Source organism: Carettochelys insculpta, chromosome 6 (assembly GCF_033958435.1).
Source record: "Carettochelys insculpta isolate YL-2023 chromosome 6, ASM3395843v1, whole genome shotgun sequence".
NCBI lineage: Eukaryota > Metazoa > Chordata > Testudines > Carettochelyidae > Carettochelys > Carettochelys insculpta.
The window spans coordinates 90018033-90038272 of NC_134142.1; the positions used below are offsets into that span (position 1 = coordinate 90018033).

Below are 20240 nucleotides of genomic sequence, written 5' to 3' on the forward strand. Positions count from 1 at the left end.
AAGCAAAAGGGATTGTGAAGAACTACAAGGAGATCTCAGCAAACTGAGTGATTGGGCAGCAAAATGGCAAATGAAATTTAATGTGGGTAAGTGTAAGGTAATGCATGTTGGAAAAAATAACCCAAATTACACGTACTACATGATGGGGTCAAATTTAGCTACGACAGATCAGGAAAGGGATCTTGGAGTTATAGTGGATAGTTCTCTGAAGACATCCACGCAGTGTGCAGCGGCAGTTAGTAAGGCAAATAGGATGTTAGGAATTATTAAAAAAGGGATCGATAATAAGACAAAAGATATCATACTTCCCCTATATAAAACTATGGTACGCCCACATCTCGAGTACTGCGTGCAGATGTGGTCTCCTCACCTCAAAAAAGATATATTGGCATTAGAAAAGGTTCAGAAAAGGGCGACTAAGATGATTAGGGGCTTGGAAAGGGTCCCATATGGGGAGAGGCTAGAGAGACTGGGACTTTTCAGTTTGGAAAAGAGGCGATTGAGGGGCGATATGATAGAGGTATATAAAATCATGAATGGTGTGGAGAAAGTGAATATAGAAAAATTATTTACCTTTTCCCATAATACAAGAACTAGGGGACACCAAATGAAATTGATGGGTAGTAGGTTCAAAACTAATAAAAGGAAATTTTTCTTCACACAGCGCACAGTCAACCTGTGGAACTCCTTGCCCGAGGAGGCTGTGAAGGCCAGGACTCTATTAGGGTTTAAAAAAGAGCTTGATAAATTTTTGCAGGTCAGGTCCATAAATGGCTATTAGCCAGGGATAAAGTATGGTGCCCTAGCCTTCATAACAAGGGCAGGAGATGGATGGCAGGAGATAAATCACTTGTCTTCTGTTCTCCTTCTCTGGGGCACCTGGCATTGGCCACCGTCGGCAGATGGGATGCTGGGCTTGATGGACCTTTGGTCTGACCCAGTATGGCCATTCTTATGTTCTTATGTTCTTATGTTCTTATGTTCCCTCCCTCTCTTTTCTCTCATCTCTACTGCTCAATGACTTTTTTTAAGCCATCTAGTCCTTCGTCTGATGTATTATCATTGTTCCTTCTTTGTAACTCTGATGTGATATTAGAGTTAGACTTGCTATATTATGTAAAATATTGGATTTTTATTTGTCCTTATAAAACTGGAATCACTTTATTTCCTCTCCCATTTAGACTTGTTCAGCTGTGAGCAGGGGTCTGTAGGACTTCAGCGCACATTTTGGAAGGAGAAAGTCAGAGCCTACACGTGTTCATAGATCTGAGACAAAGATCTGAACGCTTAGGCTTTGTCTACACAAAAGATTTCCAGATTGGCTCCTGATAGGAAATGAGTGAAGACCCACCACTTTCTTAGAGTTGCGCCAACTTTACCAACTGGACAAAACAGATGCCATTTGTGACAATGGCACCTGTTCTGTTCTGTTCTGTTCTGTTCTGTCATGAAACTGCCTCTTTTCAGCCTCCCTTCTTCCACCCACAGCACCTTGAGGTTTGAACAAGTTATTGCAGGCAACCAACATGGGGTTAGCTCAGCTAGGAGCTCTGCTAGTGGCAATAGTTGCACCAGGAATTTGGGTTTTAAGTTCCTGGAATAATCATTAGGGAAGTTCTCCAGTGAAACATCAAAATAAACAACTGCAAAACAAATATCAACCAGTAGCTTGTGTGAGATCCCAGTCCACACCCTTAAACAGTTTTCATTTCTTCCTTCTCATGTCAAGCCAGATCCCAAAATTCTTATTTCTCCAAGTCTGAAGCAGAAACATAGGGTGCCTGTATTGGTCCAACTTTAAAAAAGGCAGATGCTGCCGGTGCCCTCTTTGGATAAGTGTCTTACAATTCCCATTGGCTTCCATGAAAATTGTGCATGTATATTTTGCCCCCAGTTTTCCAAATTAATGATTTGTGTACCATGTAAGCATATACCATTTGTGAAATGGCCACAAAAACACTTCGCCAAATATCAGGTTCATCTGCCTCTGAAATTCCTGGTGACACCTAGATGCTTCCCTGGGAAATAGTCAATATTATGATACAGAAACAAAGACTAGGGGCTCATCTACACTAGCCCCTTCCTTTGAAGGGGGCATGTCATTCTTCCACTCTACTCTGCGTTGGTTAGGCGTCAGCTGGAGTATTGTGTCCAGTTCTGGGCACTGCAGTTCAAGAAAGACATGGAGAAATTAGAGATGGTCCAGAAAAGAGCGACAAGAATGATTAAAGGGCTAGAGAACGTGACCTATGAAGAAAGTCTGAAAGAATTGGGCTTGTTTAGTTTGGAAAAGAGAAGATTGAGGGGGGACATGATAGCAATTTTCAGGTATCTAAAAGGGTGTCATAAGGAGGAAGGAGAAAACTTGTTCTTTTTGGCCTCTGAGGATAGAACAAGAGGCAATGGACTTCAACTGCAGCAAGGGAGGTTTAGGTTGGACATTAGGAAAAAGTTCCTAACTGTCAGGGTGGTCAAACACTGGAATAAATTGCAAAGGGAGGTGGTAGAATCTCCATCACTGGAGATATTTAAGAACAGGTTAGATAGATGTCTATCAGGGATGGTTTAGACAGTACTTGGTCCTGCCATGAGGGCAGGGGTCTGGACTCAATGGCCTCTCGAGGTCCCTTCCAGTCCTAGTATTCTATGTAAACAAGCCAGATCGATGAATAGCAATGATGCGTTGTGCTGCATATGCAGTACCTCTTTAGCCTAATTCTCACCGTGAGAACATCAAAGTTGGTAACATCGAAGCACCGGCAAGCTGTGTAGCAGTGAGCACTTTGAAGTTCCCTTACTCCCAAAAAGTTTTGGGAGTAGACGTAGCATGTGGGAACCAACCTGCTCTTGCCTGATCTTGGGTATTACCTTTCAGAGCTACAGTCCCACATGGGTCTCTTCTTGACCTGCATGTGGCTGAGGGTGATGGATGTGCCCTGATTAAGGTGCTACGTGTGTACCTACCCTCCCATGACTTCTCCATTTACAGTGTGTTTAACTTCCACTTTCCAATCCACACAGCCCCAGGTAACCTCACCAAGGGCAGTGGGGAAGAGGGAGCAACTGGCTGAAGCTTGGCAATGGCAAGTAAAAGCTCACTCTAATCAGCAGAAAGGGATGGCAGCATTTGCCATAGTGGGGCCCCTCACATATGTGATGAGTTGTATGTGCCTCCCCTGGAGGAGCAAGGCTACCACTCCCCACCAGACATTCCCTTGGCTTGGCAAGCCCTGCTTGGCATACCAGGGCAGCTGACTAGGCTCCATCCTGGCCAGCCTGGGGTGGGACTCCCAGCAGACTAGGAGGCATACCCAATATGCCTCCTCAGCTGCCCTCCTCTCCCATCACCTGTTTGCAAAAGGCTCTTGGAGACACTGTGGCTTCATAGCCCAGCACCAATGGTGCCGCAGAATACATGCACTTCCTCTCCGCTCCAAGGGCAGCCTAGAGCACGTCTGGCAGAGCACAGTACTCCCAGCCAGGTCACACGCACTCCCAGCACAGCAGGGCAAGTTATACCACACTTTGGAAAACTACAGAGTGGAGCAAACTTGGCACGTAGAGCTGACCCCTGCTTGCACCCATGGGCCACTCTCCCCCTGCATCTCCTGAGCCAGCCAGCAGCTTCCCTCCCAGCTCCTCCAGGGATTCCCTGCTCCCAGCACAGCCCCACTCTGCCCCAAGAGCCTGGTCAGGGCAGCACAGCCTCTTGCTCTCCCTGCCATGGGGAGGCAGTCTGACAATGCCCCAGATTTTTAGGCACCCCACACAGCCACGTATGCGGCACATATCTAAGGATGGCCCTGCTCCAGAACTAAAAATGAAATTCAGAGAGAAACCACCAACCACAGCAGATTCCACAGGCTGTGTCACAAAACTAACTAAACTCCTCTGTGGCCTTCTCAGAACATGCTATTCTTCTTTCTTATCTCCAGCCATCTTATCCTGCCGGTGGTTGCCCTAGCTGGCTCTTCATCAGACAGCTGGCAGGCCACCTCTAACTTAACTCCGCTCTGCAGCATCTCCTGGGGGAGGAAGCAGACACTCACCATACCTTCCTGTAGCAGCGACACCAGAAAATCCCTCCACAGATCCCTCTCTACTCCCATTCCTTAAATGCTGTGCTAAGTGTCTCTCTGGAGCTCATGGGGATGTAGGGAAAACCACAAAGGGCAGCCCGCAGCTCTTTGCAAATGGTGCAGGAGGGATTTTGGCGATGCCCCAATGATTGGCCTTTCTTCCCAAGTTGGCAAAAACACGGTGGGCTAACAGACTGCCCAGGGAATTCCAAAATGAGGGCGTGAGGACTTTGCATGGCAGATGACTCGTGGTAATGGGAGTGCCAGAGACTTGTTAGAGGTGATTGTGGGAAGGAAGTTCATGCCGTAAATCAGCTGGTTTCGAAAGATCTCCCCAGTCAGGTGAAACATACCTGCCTTTATTTCTCTGCTGTAACTGGAAATTTCCAGAGGCTCACTGAGCCTTGCACTTCTCCAACAGGAATGTTCCTCATGGAAAATTGAGGCAGGTGATTTTTACCTTGTTTGTAGTACTGTTATCAGTAACATGCACATCTCTAGGTTAAAGTTGTTTTATTATTTTTAATAGCCTGCTGCAAACTCTTAATGCTTTGTGATGGGGGAAGTTTTTAGCAGCTGGCGGCACATGGAGAATTTTTCTGAAGGCATGTCTTGGTGGCTTCTGCACATTGGCCTCCATGGGATGGATCAGGTGGGACTCATCTGCCTTTATGTCCTCTGATTCTGTCCTTCTACAATATTCAGGTTCCAAACGATAGGTTCAAACTCCACGTCACCGTGTTTCTTAGTTGTATTAACATATACTCTTCATGCACATTGCAGCTGAAAACATGATCTGCAGGTGCACTCTAGTGGCTCCCTGTGTGATCTGTTACTAGTGTTTGCAGGAAAATGTAAGGGACCTCCCACAATTCGAGGGTGATGTTTCCCACCCATGTGATCCAGTGCCGCCTGTTATGAGGAAGTACAGTATCTGCTTCATACAGAAAGACCTCTGCATTGAGAACAATTTGAACCCTGTGCAGAACCAGGATGCATTGTGTAATGTCTGTGTCTCAGATCCATCGCAGATTCCTCCTTCCTCCTCTTTCACCAGAAACTTCAGGCCAGGCAACCTTCTAATTCCCTTTACAAACTCATTTACCCAATGGACACATTCCCTGTTCTGCTTGTGTCCACAGCCCCTCAACTCCCACACTCCTCCGTCCAGCTGATATAAGACTTTGCTTCAGTCACAGTTTGAATCTCGAGCCTTTCAGCTACCAGGAAGGGGGCCGATTTGCTTGAGCAGGAGCAGTACTGGGGAGGCTCAGCCAGGGGAGCAGAGAGAGTTCCACAGGGCTTCACCTGCCACATACTGGAGAGCTGTTTTGGGAGAATGGATTGGGTGAACATCGGGGGGGAAGGGAACTTGAGAGTGAACCTGTGACTCAGCCTTTCTCAAGATTGGGAAGGGAAGCAGCTTACTGCACCCTAGATGGTTGCACTCTGTTGCCCTGTTCCTGGGGAGGGAGTATTCCCTTCCACAAGCCCCATTGTATGCTGTGGGGTACAGGCCTGCATGGGCAAACCACCAGGGGTTATTTGACTTTCTGTACAGACGTAAGAGTGACTAGCATAAATGAGTTACTGTAAAATTCACTTTTATTCAGCCAGCCAAGAGCCATATGATCCTCCAGCTAAACTTTAGGGGTCTGCACCTACCCCTGCTTCCATTGAAGTTTGTGGGAATTTTGCCATTGACTCCCACCTGAGCAAGATCAGACTTTTGGGCAAGAGGTTTTCATGAGATGTAGCTCAGCAGATGGTGGAATGTGTAATAAAAAACAGGCAACGACACTTTCTTCAATGGAACCAAATATTTCTGAGGTTTCCAACTCGGTTCTGGGGCACTTTTCTGGTGCCAAGTGTATGCATTTCCTGTCAAGATAGGGAGCCCTTCTGTCCTGTCAGAACTGAACACTCTTGTCTTCCCACCAAGGACTCGTGGGAAACAAAGGTGACATTATTGTGATCAGAGTAGCTGCAGAGGTGGAGCGGGGCTGGTGGAGACAGATGTGGGTGGGAGGCCCCTGCAGTGGAAAGAGGAACAGGCCTGGAGCAAGCTCAGGTGTGTCTACTTGTGTTGCAGGCACACTTCCTGACTGCTGTGTAGACATACCCTCAGTCAGTCTCGGTCCTGGCATGTAAATTGCAATCTCTTTAGTTATTCTGTTTTCTAACTGAGGGGCATGAGGAGCTCTCTGGCACTCGCACACCAGGACTCTCTTAAATCCACCCATAAAATGAACTGAACTGCAGTCTAGTGAAGTGACACAAGCTGTCAGTACCCAAGCTGATCACCAGCTAAGATCAGGAAGGAATGCCTCCCCCTGGTACACAGAGCTGTACAATTAGATGGACAAGGGAGCTTTTATGTCTTCTGAAACCCAAAACCCTGGCCGCTAGAGTAGCACGTACTACCCGACTAAACAGATCACTGCTTCGGCTCAGTGTGGCATGACCTTTGTTCCACTCTTTATTCATATTTAAAACAATAGAGCTACTAATAAAAGAAAGCTTATTCCAGGCTCTAGCAGTCCTGACATCAGTAAGAGCATAATAAAATCCCAGCAGTGTTCAGCTGTCCTTGCAATGGGAATGCCTTTTCAGGCCTTCCTAGTAGAAAGAATGCCTTCAGCCTTCTCTCAAACCCTGCTCAAAAAGATGGCTTTTGTAGCATGCCCTGAAGGTCACCAAGTGTGGGCTATTTTGGAGCAAGCGAGTAAACAATTTCCAGAGACTTGGAGCCTTCACAGAGAAGGAGGGAGGGAGAGAGATCTAGCTCAGGCTCCACTTCTGAGCCCAGCTGTGACAGGGTAGCTCAGGGAAAGAGATGATCCCTTAAGCAAGCTGCTTCCAGACTATACAGGGCTTTACAAGGCGTAATCAACACCTTGAACCCTATGCAAAGACTAATGGGCAATCAGTGCAGAATCCAGAGTCCTGCTTTCGTGTGATCGCAGCAGTGTCCTGCTCAATAAGCGAACCCCTCTGGTTTCCACTAGCTGGATGTTAGGCGCGTTGCGTTAGCTGAAGCTGGCTAGCAAGAAAAGTTGAAAGAAAACCTGACACTCTATAGATCCCAGTACTCTATTACAAATGCATATTGCTATATGGCCCAGAAATGGGTGTTGCACATATTTTTCCAAGTACAAATGTTACAAACCGCAAATATATAAATGACAGTTTCCACTTTGAGATGGAGCCACACGAGACATCTGCCTACGTCATCAGAATGTACAGCTGGAGCAGGCATCTCTCAAGATGAAACTGCAGAAATAAAAGGAACATGCATCATTTCTATTTGTACGCAGGGATGTCATATACTTATGTAAGGTGACCATATTTCTAATGCCAAATACTGGACACCAGGCAGAGATAGTCATATTTTAGCAAGTTCACTGATAATCAATCAAAACTATGCAGAATAAAGGTTCAAATTTACTTCAAGCTGACGGAGCCCCTCTTAAAATTACTGCATGGTATTTTTACTGCATTTTTTTATTTACCTTCTTATCTTTAAGGCTTCAGTGTTCACACAGGGAGAGGTGACGTGCACACTCCCATACACCTTTCTCACATGGGTGGTGGTGATGAACAGACTCGAACCTCCTTGCCTGTGCTTTCCACCATCCATGCCAGGTGGGGTCCCCAGGACGGAGCCACCTCTCCTAGTATCTGGCACTGCCTCTTCCTGAGACAACGTGTGTGGTGGGGGTAGGTTAGGGGGATATGCAGGTCACATGTCCTCCTCCCCAGATTTATGCCGGGGTTCAGGCCAGAATGTGGCCAGAGCAGCTTCTCTGCATTATGTGGGCAGGAAGACAGAAGAGCAGCTTTCAGCCCTGAGGGGTTGGGATGAAGGGGAGAGTTGGCCCAAGTCTTTGCAGAGCTCATCTCATCTCCCATCCCAACACACACCACTCCACTGTGGTTGGAAGCAGCTTGTCCCTTCCTGCCTACGCAGTACCAAAGGCAGCTTATGCCCTCAGGCTGGTGCTGGCCATTGACATACCAGCTGGCTATTGGCTTCCGCATGGGCAGAAAGCAGTGAAGTCATGTGGATGCATTGTCCACCAGGGCCCAGGGAACCGGACTGCAAGGACTTGTGTGAAACCAGCTGGAGAGGTGGCTCAGCAGAGGAGGATCTTTGGGGTATGAAGCAATCCTCTGCTCCCTGGGGGCAGGACGCAGCTTGGGGGAAGGATGGGTGAAGAGGATGCTAAGCTCCTGCCGAAAGGGCTGCTGTGGAGCCTGCCCAGTCAGGGCATGAACAGGGCTCGAAATGGCTCCAGTGCTTAGCTGAGGGGCAGCAAGTCTTCCCCATGCCAGGGCTGGCACATGCAGGGCTTGGTTCCTGGCCAGTGCCCCAGGCCAGAGGGTCTTGGGCTATCCTGAAGCACCGGCCCAGCCAGAGGCAGTGGGGGAAGGAAAGAGCCTGCTGACTAGGCTGTCAGTTAGCTGACCACTCCAACCAGGGGCTGGCTCTCCGCAACACTGGGAGTGGAACATATCCTGCTGGGGGCATAGGTTGAAGTAGTGGGAGGGAGAGGAGGGAAGGGGGCAGCAGAGGAGATATGTAACCAGATGCCACGTGGTGCTCGCCCACACTCACCAGCCACAACAGGTTGCAGTGAGTGCCAGCCAGAAATGAGATGAGGGGGAAGGCCCTGCTGGACGAGAACTGGCACACAGCGGGGGCTGCACTGACAGACCAGCGGTAGAAGCAGCCAGACCCATGTATTGCAGCTTTGCCCTGTCACCAGCCTTGCACACCCTCCCCAGTGTCAGTGACTAGATTCCCTCACTCGCCTCTGGTGGGCAGGCAGCTGGCAAGCAGGCAGCTGGCCAGCAGCAGAAACCATCAGTACCAATGGGGAGGAGACAGAAAATACAGGACAATTTGCCTTTTTTTAGGAAAAAGTTGGGACACCTAAAGGAAGACCTAAATATGGGACATCTGGTCATCCTATAAACACCTCCTGCTCCCACTGAAGCAGGGGAAGCCTCACGTTAGGCTCTCGACTTTGAAAACTTTGTGTTATTTAACACAGTGAGTCAGCTGCAGAGTGGGACTCTGCTGGCCCCTGGATTCAGGCTCAGATTACTAAATTACGCCACATTCCTTACTGTCTCCATACTTACTGAATGAGTATTCAGTCTGGAACCCAGAGTACTGCCGGATGGAGTCACTGTGGAACTCAACAAGCAGTGAGTTCCCAGAGGAGATGAACCCTGGAACTAGGTCATTCGCACAGTATTTACCCTTCAAAGGGGCTGCGGTTGTGCCTCCATCATAAATAACCAGGTAGTCATGTTGGCATTGGAAAGAATCCTCCAGATGGAAGGACTGTATCTTCAGTGATATCTGCCAGGGGGAGACAAGCAAAGCAGACATCTCCACTACTTTGTCAGTGCATCATTTCTGTGAATCATGCCATCATTAATGACAGGCTGTTGGGATTTTATGGGATGGGTTAGTGTGCCAGAAATCATTCAATAAATATATGAGGCAAACTGTCTGCAGGAGTCAGGTGGTGAGTTATCCAATAAAATGCTGTTTAGGCAGGACCTTAACACTTGTACAGCGCCTGGCACAATGTGGGCACTATTGGAAATAACATCAACACTGCTTTGATAGTCCCTTTCATCTGAAACTATACAAAAGGGATCCCTCACACTCATCATTAATGGTGCACCACAGCAACTGCTTTCCACTACGCAGCCAATAGGAAAGGAGGGCAAATCCCTATGCAATGGGGAAGATAGGTGAGTAAAATGTAATTACTCAGGTGGAAATGTGGATAGGTCACCAGCACTCTCCTGATGTGCACTGGCTAAAACCTGTGGGGTTTTTAACTCCACAGGACCATCCACTTTCTAGGAATTTGGGTGGCAGCTAGGGGGTGCTGTGTTAGTGTGGCGGAATGAGGTGCCACAGAAGCATGAGAAGGTTCATTCAGCAGTGGGGGTGAATGAGCCGAGTGAAAGAGATCCAGGAGCTAGTTTCACATGGTTGTCATAGAGTCATAGGATACTAGAACTGGAAGGGACCTCAAGAGGTCATCAGGTCCAGTCCCCTGCCCTCACAGAAGGCCCAAGCACCATCTAAATCATCCCTGTTAGTTATGTTTCTAACCTGTTCTGAAATATCTCCAATGATGTAGCTTCTACAGCAACTGTAGGCAATGTCTTCCAGTTCTCAACCACCCTGACAGTTAGGAAATGTTTTCTAATGTCCAAAATAAACCTCCTGGACTGTGATTTAAGCCCACTTAAGCCCATTTCTTGGCTTAGAGCTCTCCAGAGGCATATGCTTGTTTTCAAGGTTCTAAGGCCTAGCAGTCCAAATATTATAAAATGTGCCATGGGGGTCTATAGTGCTCACAGGAGGTCTGGGCCTCAATGTTAAATCTCTCTGAAAGGTGGTATCCTCAGCCACAAAGCACTGCAAACACCATGCTGCGGCAAGGGGTCAGCTCTGATTCAGAGGAGAGAGCTCCATATTGAATCACCAGCACCACTTCCTGCATTTTCCTGAGTTTTCCTTGTAGGTTTCCTGTTCAAGTATTGTTGAGGCTCAGCATTCACTTGATGGGCTCACAGTGAACAGCGGTAAGGCTGGATGTTAATGTATCCCCTTATGAGAACATAAGAACAATCTTGCTAGGTCAATCAAAGGTCTATCTAGCCCAGTAGCCTGTCTTCTGACAGTTGCCAGTCCCAGATGTTTCAGAGGGCATGAACAGAACAGGGCAATTTACCAAGTGACCCATCACCTGTCATACATTCCCAGCTTGTGGTAAACAGAGGCCGGAGACACCATCCCTGATGATCCTCACCCATAGCCATCAATGGACCTATCCTCCGTGAACTTGCCTAATTTCCTTTTTGAACCCTGTTACAGTCCTGTGGACTGAGCCATGTTTGTTTCACTATCTGGAAGATTCCAGAAATGTTGTACTATATCTTCATTAAACTGCTATTAACTCAAGTCACTCATAATCCCCTACCCTCAAAGGAGGTGCAGTTCCCCACAGCCTCGTTCATTTCCTTTGAAAAAGACAAGATTCTCAGTTCTCTGCTCGCTGAAACCAACCCTCTTCCACGGATATTTGAAATCCAGACATGTTGTGTAAAAAATTAAATGAGCTGGAGAAATGATCTAAAGAATTCCGCCTGTGTACAAGATAGGGTAGAAAAAGAGAGGGCAAGTCAGCAGTGGGGAGAGTGTGACAAAAGGAGGATCTGCTACGCTTTATTCTTCACTGGTGGAAGGCAATCTCTGAGCAATATAACTCAAAGGCACCTGCTCTACAGCCTTACCTTGTGTCTGGGATGGGCAGAGAAGAGCTCAGGGGCAGCCCTGAGGTTCTCCATAGGCCCAGTGGAGAAGCCTGCCCTTCCAATTTGATCATTTTACATTGGAAACAGGTACTGGATTTTCCACAGGGACCGTCATCCATTTGATTTGTCATTGTTTGTATCGCCAGGCTACCCAACAGGAAAAAACTTCAGCTCACCTTGAATCCTTCTGGTGCCATCATTATCCAGGCACAGTCTGTTAGTGGAGGGTAGCGAGAAGGATACAGAGGAGACTCAAATTTCCCATTCATGGCAGTAAAAGTGTTGCCACATTGCACTGGGGACAGAGAGGGGTTAACTGTACATGTAGGCCCCTTTGTGCACCAACATACACAGATTCCCAGACAGAGTCTCCCCAGCACGTACACCTGTGCACACGTTGACATGGATTCTGTCTTACACAGAAGCCTTTTGTGCCATTCTAGCAGCATAAAAAGTGATCAGTACAAAACACACCTATTGAAGGTTTTATTCCAACTACTGTAATGGCTTCCCGTTGCACCATTATCGCTTGAACATTTTAAATTTCATTTGTCTTGCATTTGAGTTAACACAATCATCCACAGCTTTGAGGCAGCAATGAAAGTTGTCAGATAGGCCCTCAGGCCTTACTGGGGGAGAATGGAGACTTACCAGAACTGTAAGAAGCCTTAAACGTGGGCACCGTGGTGCCATCACTGACCAGCTCCACAAGCATCATGTTCCCAGAAGACACCACTGAGGGGAGCTGCTTTGGTCGACACAGTTTGTTTAGCAAGACAATGTCACTCCTGCTGCCTCCATCGTAAACGAGAACATGATTGGAAGCACAGTCTGAGGAGGGCTGGATGTATAAGGAATTGAACTGCAGGAAAATCTAAAGAAAATATCATGAAAGGATTCACTACCACAACTCCCTTAGCAGCTGGTTTGACTTTATTATTATTTTCATTTCTAAGAAAAAATAATCTATAATGTTAGTCTAATAAGTTCAGCTGTCGTTTACAAGAACCCCTGGAAATCAATTGCACACTGCGCCCTCAAGAGTCAACAAAGAGCATTTCTCTCCAGAACCACTTCTTACCTTATTTGCTGGGATACGAATCAGCCATACAGGATTGGCATTATTTGGAGATGATGATTGATAGATGGTAGAAGAAAAACTGCCAGTCAAATTAGAGAGCAAAGTGCTATGGACCACTGGGGAAGAGAATGAAAAGGTCTTAAAGATATTGAATGCACAGAAATACAACAAACAGAATTAAGCGCTCACTATGATATACATACTCTTAATTTCTAGACAGAGTGCTGAGTCTGATAGTGAAACACACCTAAGGGAAAACAATTTAGTTCCGCTTCTCTTACAAAGGGTTGGGATAAAAAAAGGAAGGTCTGGTCCTGATAATAACCACTAGGGGGAGATTGACCGAACTTGCAGCAAGGTGGCAGAACTGATATCTCCATAGCCTGGTCCCTGTTCCATTGTGAGGATTCACCATGAGGCCAGTACTGAAGCTGCAATACTTTTTCAGGGTTGTCCTCTTAAGGAGGACAGCTTTAGTTGATGGCTGAGGCTACAACAGTTAATGGATATTCTGAGGTACAAAGAAGCTCCATTGATGAAGGCTACTGAAACAAAACCTGGATGTTGCACATTCTCAGCCTGGAAGAATCCCCAGCTGATGTCTGCTGTTGCAGTCTCCTCATAACTCTCTTTTAGTTGTCAAGGTCTTTACCTGTACAAGCTGTAATGGGCCCTTTGGTGGATCTGGCCCTAAACATGTACTTTCCAGGGTGAAATTCACCACTGTGCCTGGGGCCAGCACAAGGGCAGAGATGCATCAGCTAAACCTCTCTTAAGCCCTACGTGCAGAGGTTTGTGAACCTACATCAGTGTGAATTTCAACTCTATATGTCATCCTCTAGATATGCTTAAACTAAACAATATTGAGAAGAGGCCTTTGATTTCTCCTTTGTCTGGTTATTGCAGAGGATCTTTCTTTCCCTCTTGCTCCCTGTGGAACATTTTCCAGAGGAACTAATTCTTGTCATTCCAGCAATGTCAATCATGTCCACAAATAACTTGTGTACACTGCCCTGGAGCACAGCCATGGGTAAAGGATTGGTGACGGGGGCGGGGGGGAGGTTAGCTGAGAGAGGCATGTCTGCACAACCTCTTTACTGCCAGCAGCCCCCTCTGCCAAGAGCGAAATCTCATGCAGCTATGCTAATTAGATGCATGAGTATGCAAATGATATGCAATTTCTAGAAACCTCATAAGCATAGCGCTGCCACCAGCAGCGCTATGCTGCAGGGCCATGTAGACATGGCCATAGTGTGTATTATTGCACTGATATGTGTGAATGCCTCATTGCCTCACAGCATCTTCGTAACTACCCATCTGGTTTTCAAAAACTAATATGATAAGCAGTTGCTTTTGTAAAATCCTGTTTTGTTTCACATTTCAGTCATTTTTATCAACGCTTGTAGGCCTCTTACAGGGAGCATCTACCAGTTGTTCCACAGACCTGCTGTGTATTGATTGTTTTACTCCATTGAGAGGCTGTATAAAATGTATTTATTTTTAAAGCATGAGACCGTAGCACAAGAGTGGATTAAAATGAATAAGGAATCACATTGCACTCACTTACCACACCCATATAACTTATTGATTTTGGCCACATCTAGGTTACTCAGTCCATGCCGCTGTCCGATTGGCACTGTGCCATCAGGGACTGGTGTAATGGTTGCCTTTCCAGATGTATTGGAAAAAGCATATCTGTAGTGATAGAAGGAATAACACCAGAGCTCACTGAGTTGGTCCACTTCTTCATTGTTTTATCTTCAAAACTCTGCGGTGTTATTTAACGTGGACTGTTGTTGAGAGTAAATTAATTACTGCTTTTTATAGCTACAGTTCAGAAGCTGCCAACCAATCAGTGTTTGAGAACATACCCCAGAGGCACTTACTCCATGGGTGCTCCAGGGCTGATGCACCCAGGGAGAAAAATGAACTGGCAGCACTAGCTCCCAAGTGCCTTTCTTTGTCCCCCTTCCCTCCGTGGCCCTTCTGACCAACTCCTCCCTTGGTCTCCAGCACTTCCAGAGTGCTGCAAACAGCTGATTCACAGCATTCAGGAAGTTACAAGAGGGGGCAGAGTGGGAATGGGGCATGCTCAGGGGAGGAAACAGGGCAGGGGCGTGGTGGAAGGAATAGAATGGGGGTGGGGGAGGAGTGGGGTTTGCAGAAAGGGGTGAAACTGGGCAGGACCGGGAGTGGGGCCTAGGACAGGGCCTGGGGTCAGGAGTGAGGGGGATCAAACGCCCCCTATTTAGAGGAAAAGTCAATGCCTATGATGCAACATCAAACTAACCTCACTCTCTTACCTGTGATAGTGCATCACGGAGGCATAGTCATACTCGAGGCCCAGGGTGCTAGCTTCGGTTGGCTTAAAGTGAGAAAAATCACCTGTCAGTTACAATATATCATGTTTTAAAAGGTGAATCACAGTCCAGTAACAAACTAAATAAGCACAGCAATAATTCCTATTTCTACATCGAATTAACAGAGCATCCTTCCCACGCTGTATGGCAGTAAATGTCAATCACATACAAAAGTGAGAAGATAATATGCTTAAGATCTATGGTTCTTGTCATTTACATTTGTGTATCTGGCAATGTAAGTGCAACACAATGGTCAGTGTGTGTTCTGCATCTACCTCTGTGCCCAAATTGTCTATGAATTAGGCACAGATGGGGTATGTGAAACACTCCAGTGTGGGATTACCTAAACCATATGCATGTGCGTGCTGGATGGGAAAGGATGGCCTTTGGGGTAAGGAACAGGACTGGGCTCAAAATATAGGGGAGCAATTCCTAGTTCTGCCACAGAATTCCTGTATGCCATTTAACTACCCCGTACAGCAGTTCCTCATCTGTAAAATGGGAATAATAGCACTTCACTGCCTCACAGAGATGTTCTGAGGCTAATAATATTTCCTTGCCTCTCATGATGTTAATGATGGGATGATACAGTGGTGGTCATATAAATAAATAGAATAAAGAATGCAAGAAAATATAGTGCTTCTAGTTTAAAGCACTGCATTGGAGAGGTAGTTTAATCCATATTCAAATGATCATCGGGATGTAACAGTTACAAGATGGATTTTTTTCCTTTTCCTGGTATTTAATAGGGAGGCCAGTTTTCCACTCTTGCACAGACAGACCCTAAGAGAGGGGAATTTACTCTGAGGAAATGTTGCAAGTTCAGAACATAATACAGGTTGAACCCCTCTAGTTTGGCACTTTCAGGACATGACTGGTGCCAAACGAGAGAATTTGCTGGACTATGGAGGTCAACATTGTCCAGCAGGATTACTGACACTTCCACTGCTTACTGTGCTCTTAGAAGACATTTATGGGATAATTACCGCTAAATAACAGAACACAGAGAACCAGGATTGGAGTCTGCAAACAAACTTTATGGGATTGTGGGAAGCATGGCCACACCCATGATAAGTGGTCACCCAACTAACTAAAATCATTCTGGATTATGGATGTTGCTGGGTGAGAGAGTTACGGATTAGAGACATTCAGCCTGTCCTTTAAGCCTCTAAATAGTTGAATTACTACCATTCTCTCTCTCTTGGTCAAATGCGTTTAAGTATATAACATGGTACATACCTGGACTAATGTACTGCCATGCAATCACTACATATTTGTCCCTGTCGCTCCTGTTCTGTTCATGCAGCATCCCCAGGGCATGGTTTATTTCATGCTGGATTATTCCTTTTCTCATGCAACCCCCTTTATGCACCGAAACCGCCTGGGAGCCCCCAACCTTGCCAAAGTAAGACCAGCAGCTAGACAATGAGAGAAGAGCATTCAGAATTCACCAATGAAACCCAAAGGTTGGTGCTAACCCTTATTGCTGACTAGTTCGAGGGCTGCCACTGGAGAAATGATCACTGGAGTTGACTAGCAAAATCTTACTGTTGCAGAGGGAGTTTGTTTCACTTTCTAAAAAAATTCTTGACCAGTGACTGGACTTTTCAGTCCACATTATTGTGCCCTTTGAGCTGTGATTTTAGCTATAATTTCACTCTTGAACACAATCTATGGAGGAAAGAAACTGTTAAAAGCTTTTCAATATGTGTGAGCTGTTAAACAGCACGTCGCAACTGCAATACCTGTCATAGCTACTTGGAACGCTGACAAAATGAGCTGAGATAATAAGATTTCACCTCCAGAGAGATGAAGAAAAATCCCACTTTCAATCACAAGTGAAAACAAGTCTGTTAAAGTTTCTACCTGCTTCACTAAACCATTCAGCTGCACTAACTGTCTCTACTCAGGAAGGGCCAGGGCTACTATTACATTGAGTCAGGAACAGTGACTTGATCCAAAGTCCATTGAAGTTAATGGGAGTCTGTAGGAGAAAGGTTCTGTTATAACACATGGGGCACTGCTGATAAAAATTCTTTGTTTGTGTTGGGGAGGAAAAATGAAAGGAATAGCAGGAGGTACCATTACGTCGAAATATATGGTCTATGGGCAAAATTGTTGCAGATGTGCTGCAGATCAAGGCTGAGATGCATCAACAAGGACAAGGAGGTCTGATTGCTTAGTGCCTATTTTATCTGCTCTGGAACAAGCCCGTGAGTGGTGCCTGATGTCTAAGGGTACTAATTTTACTCATAATTAGTTTTATAAATCAAGACTCAGAGCACCAGAACCTACCCATCCTTCGGAGAAATATGTATATAGTCAGTTTCCGTTGTGCGAGCTACAAAGTGAATACACGTCAAGATTTCATACTCTTGGATGGCCCCAACAATCAGAGCTTTCTCCTCAGGAGCTGGGGGAGGAACAGACAAATATAACATTTAGTACACACTGGAGACATTAGTACACCTCTCTGTGTATTCACAAAATAAAAAATAAGTCCTGTAGCACTTTAAATACTAACAAAATAATGTATTAGGTGATGAGCTTTCATGGGACAGACCCACTTCTTCAGATCTGGGAAATTCTGCCCCATGAAAGCTCATCACCCAATACATTATTTTGTTAATCTTTAAAGTGCTATCGGACTGCATTTTTGTTTTGTGAAGATACAGATTCACACAGCTCCTTCTCTGTGACTATTCCTGCTGCGTGTGTGTGTTTCTGTGCACGCACATGCATGCACACATGTGTGACTTAGACGCTCTAGTTCTGTGACACTAACAAATGGCCAGAAGCCAGAGGACTGCACCTAATTAACAAGTATATTTATATAAATGAAAGAACATTCTAGCCACAGTGGTAAAACAGGGGACTGATCCTGAAAGCGCTCTGCAGGTAAGACTCCTATTGACTTCAGTGGGACTCCTTATGCACAGCACTGGCAACACCAGGCTCTAAGGCAGGGGTCAGCGACCTTCCTGAGGCAGAGTACCAATATTTGACCTTTTAACCTCTGTGTATGGTCTGAGTGCCAGTGACACTTTTTTAAAGTTGCTAACACTTCTACATACAACACCTTCATTAATAAATAAATTAAGATGGAGCTTTACTGTTTAGGTGTTGGCTGGTAGCTTTTGATGATCTTTTGTTCATCCACAGATGGCATGGCTTTGGGCAAGCTCCTGGATGCCTGTGGGAGGCAGGGTGGGGCTGAGCTCCCACCTCACATGCTGATGAAAACTGCTTGTGTGCCACTCTTGGCTCCCACAGTGGGAGTTGATAACCCCTGCTGTAAGGCAATATCTTCAGGGCATCATAGCTCAGACCCTGAATTAAGACAGACTGGAGATTTGAGGCTACAGAGTCCTGGGAGGCAAAGTTCTATCATTCCTGGTGTGGGAGAACAAGGATCTATCTACCATATCTCCAACTGACCTGTTCCTCACTCGACTCCTAGTGCCTAACAGCAAATACAGGAAGCAGGAAACAAGGCTGCAGCCACCTTACTCAACACAAAGATCCAGTAGTGTTGGTGTATTCAATGCCTGTGTGGGAAGTTGGAGAAAGGAACTAGGAAACTTCCTTCTCCATGTGATCAAATGGGGTGGGGGAAAAGGAATTGCTGAGACCCAGCTCTAATATATAGTGTGAGAGAAGCCCTCAAAAGGAGGAAAAATAGGAAGAGCTGGAGGGAAAGTTGTGTCCCATTGTTGGCCTTCTGGTAATCAGGGAATTTAAAACCTTAGGAAGGTAACAGTGAGACAGTTGTATGTAAGGTCCACATAACCTAGTGTATATGTTATTTTAGCAAGCCAGCTTCAAGGCTCAAAGGCTACATGTGGCATCAGGAGTGATCTACAGAAAATACAATTTTGTGGAAAGGAGTCAGGATGAATAAGAAAATCTATGCACCATACACTCAGCACTGTTGTATCTGCTCATCAGCAAGAGACAGGGAGAAAGTCCTCTGCAGACTTTTGATGAACATGTAAAGGTGGTGGGGTGGTAAAAGTCTGGCTGACCCATACGAAGGGCATCTACTGTTTCTCTCTTCTACTCTGTGCCCGCAAGAGCTAGCCTGGTAGCTGGAAAGAAGACGACTTTCACAAGCCTATTGCTCCTCTTCTCCACTCCTTCACCTCTCCCTCTTTGCCTCTTGGCTGTTAGAAGGGAGAGATATTTGCTTTTTCTCTCTGATACTGTGCATGTGCATGTGCATGTGTTCTGGAAATAAGGTGGAGTTGGAGGAGGGGAGGAATCATTCTAATGACTCATTCTTTTCAATGGGGCTTTAGGGGAAGAGAGAGGTGGTGTCTCCTTTCCCCTTTTCAGTCCAGCTTCTCCACAGCTATTTGACAAAACCAGCAGAAGGTTAATTAGTGCAACACTTAATGCAGCCTCAACACTGTGCTGAACATTCCATGTTAAAATGCAATCCCAGGCTCTCAATAGTTCTTCATGGGCAGAAAAAGCCGGCCTGGGAGGCTGCTAGTTGGCTATTCACCCACATGAGCAGTGTTAGAATGAAATCTTACTGTAGGAAGAAGAGATGACAAAGGGGATGATCACGAGTCCATTAGATGATTTTGGCCAAAAGCACCAGTTAAACGGACAGACCATGACATTGCGATGTCTTTTGGGGGTAATATCACCTTCGTATAAACGGGTCTTGCTGCCTGGGTAGATGAAAAAAGTAACTATTAATCTTGGCTAAAAATATTTAAAAGATAGAAAGATGTGCACCTTGCCATTTAGATACAGAGTGAAATTCCATCAAAGGCCTTCTTATGTTAATGTGAGAACAGACAATGGGTGATTCCAAATGTTAGAAGAACCCACGAACAGGGGCTTCAGACTTGCAGCCTGCACAGTGCAAGTGTATTTTCATAGGATTAGAAGTTGGAATAGGCCTGAACCTATACCCCAATTCCAAACACCTCAGAAGTCTGGGAAGTCCATGGTGAATTCAGGCATACTGAATTCATTCCTAGCTTCATGTTTTAGGATGATTTCAAATTATAATATTCTGAAGCTTAAATCAAAATTTACATTGACTTCAGGTCTCATAACTTTTGAGACCCCAGTGACTATGGATGACTTCAAAATTCAAGCAAAAAACACTTAGATTAAACTTTTCATGAAAAATATTGAATGCCATAGATTTTGCCTCATTTTATAGCCAAACAGAGCATCACTTGAGTTCATATGAAATGGAGGCCCTTATTTGCTTGCAAGATTTGTGAATCCAAGCAAACATTTCAGTTAATCTGGTCTGAGTATCCATGTTGCAATAAAACCTAGGAGTAGGTTACTTTCTCATGATCTGAGAAGTTTGCAGACATTTCACATAACTCTGCTTACTGCACT

General features: G+C 45.8%; 2 protein-coding genes across 2 annotated transcripts in view; one reads left to right on the forward strand and one right to left on the reverse strand.

The window, feature by feature from the left end:
* PRDM11 (PR/SET domain 11) overlaps positions 1-20240 on the forward strand; it is a 405666-nt gene that overhangs the window by 172720 nt on the left and 212706 nt on the right. The window lies entirely within an intron of this gene.
* Positions 1-20240, reverse strand: part of LOC142015119 (embryonic protein UVS.2-like) — a 41743-nt gene that overhangs the window by 19488 nt on the left and 2015 nt on the right. The window contains exons 4-12 of the mRNA XM_074998537.1: positions 19409-19549; positions 17166-17283; positions 16110-16288; positions 14814-14895; positions 14078-14205; positions 12511-12626; positions 12081-12303; positions 11606-11724; positions 9199-9450 (exon numbers count right to left, since the gene is read on the reverse strand). Of these exons, the coding sequence (XP_074854638.1) occupies positions 9199-9450; positions 11606-11724; positions 12081-12303; positions 12511-12626; positions 14078-14205; positions 14814-14895; positions 16110-16288; positions 17166-17283; positions 19409-19549 (1358 nt within the window). The remainder of the gene's footprint in view (positions 1-9198; positions 9451-11605; positions 11725-12080; positions 12304-12510; positions 12627-14077; positions 14206-14813; positions 14896-16109; positions 16289-17165; positions 17284-19408; positions 19550-20240) is intronic.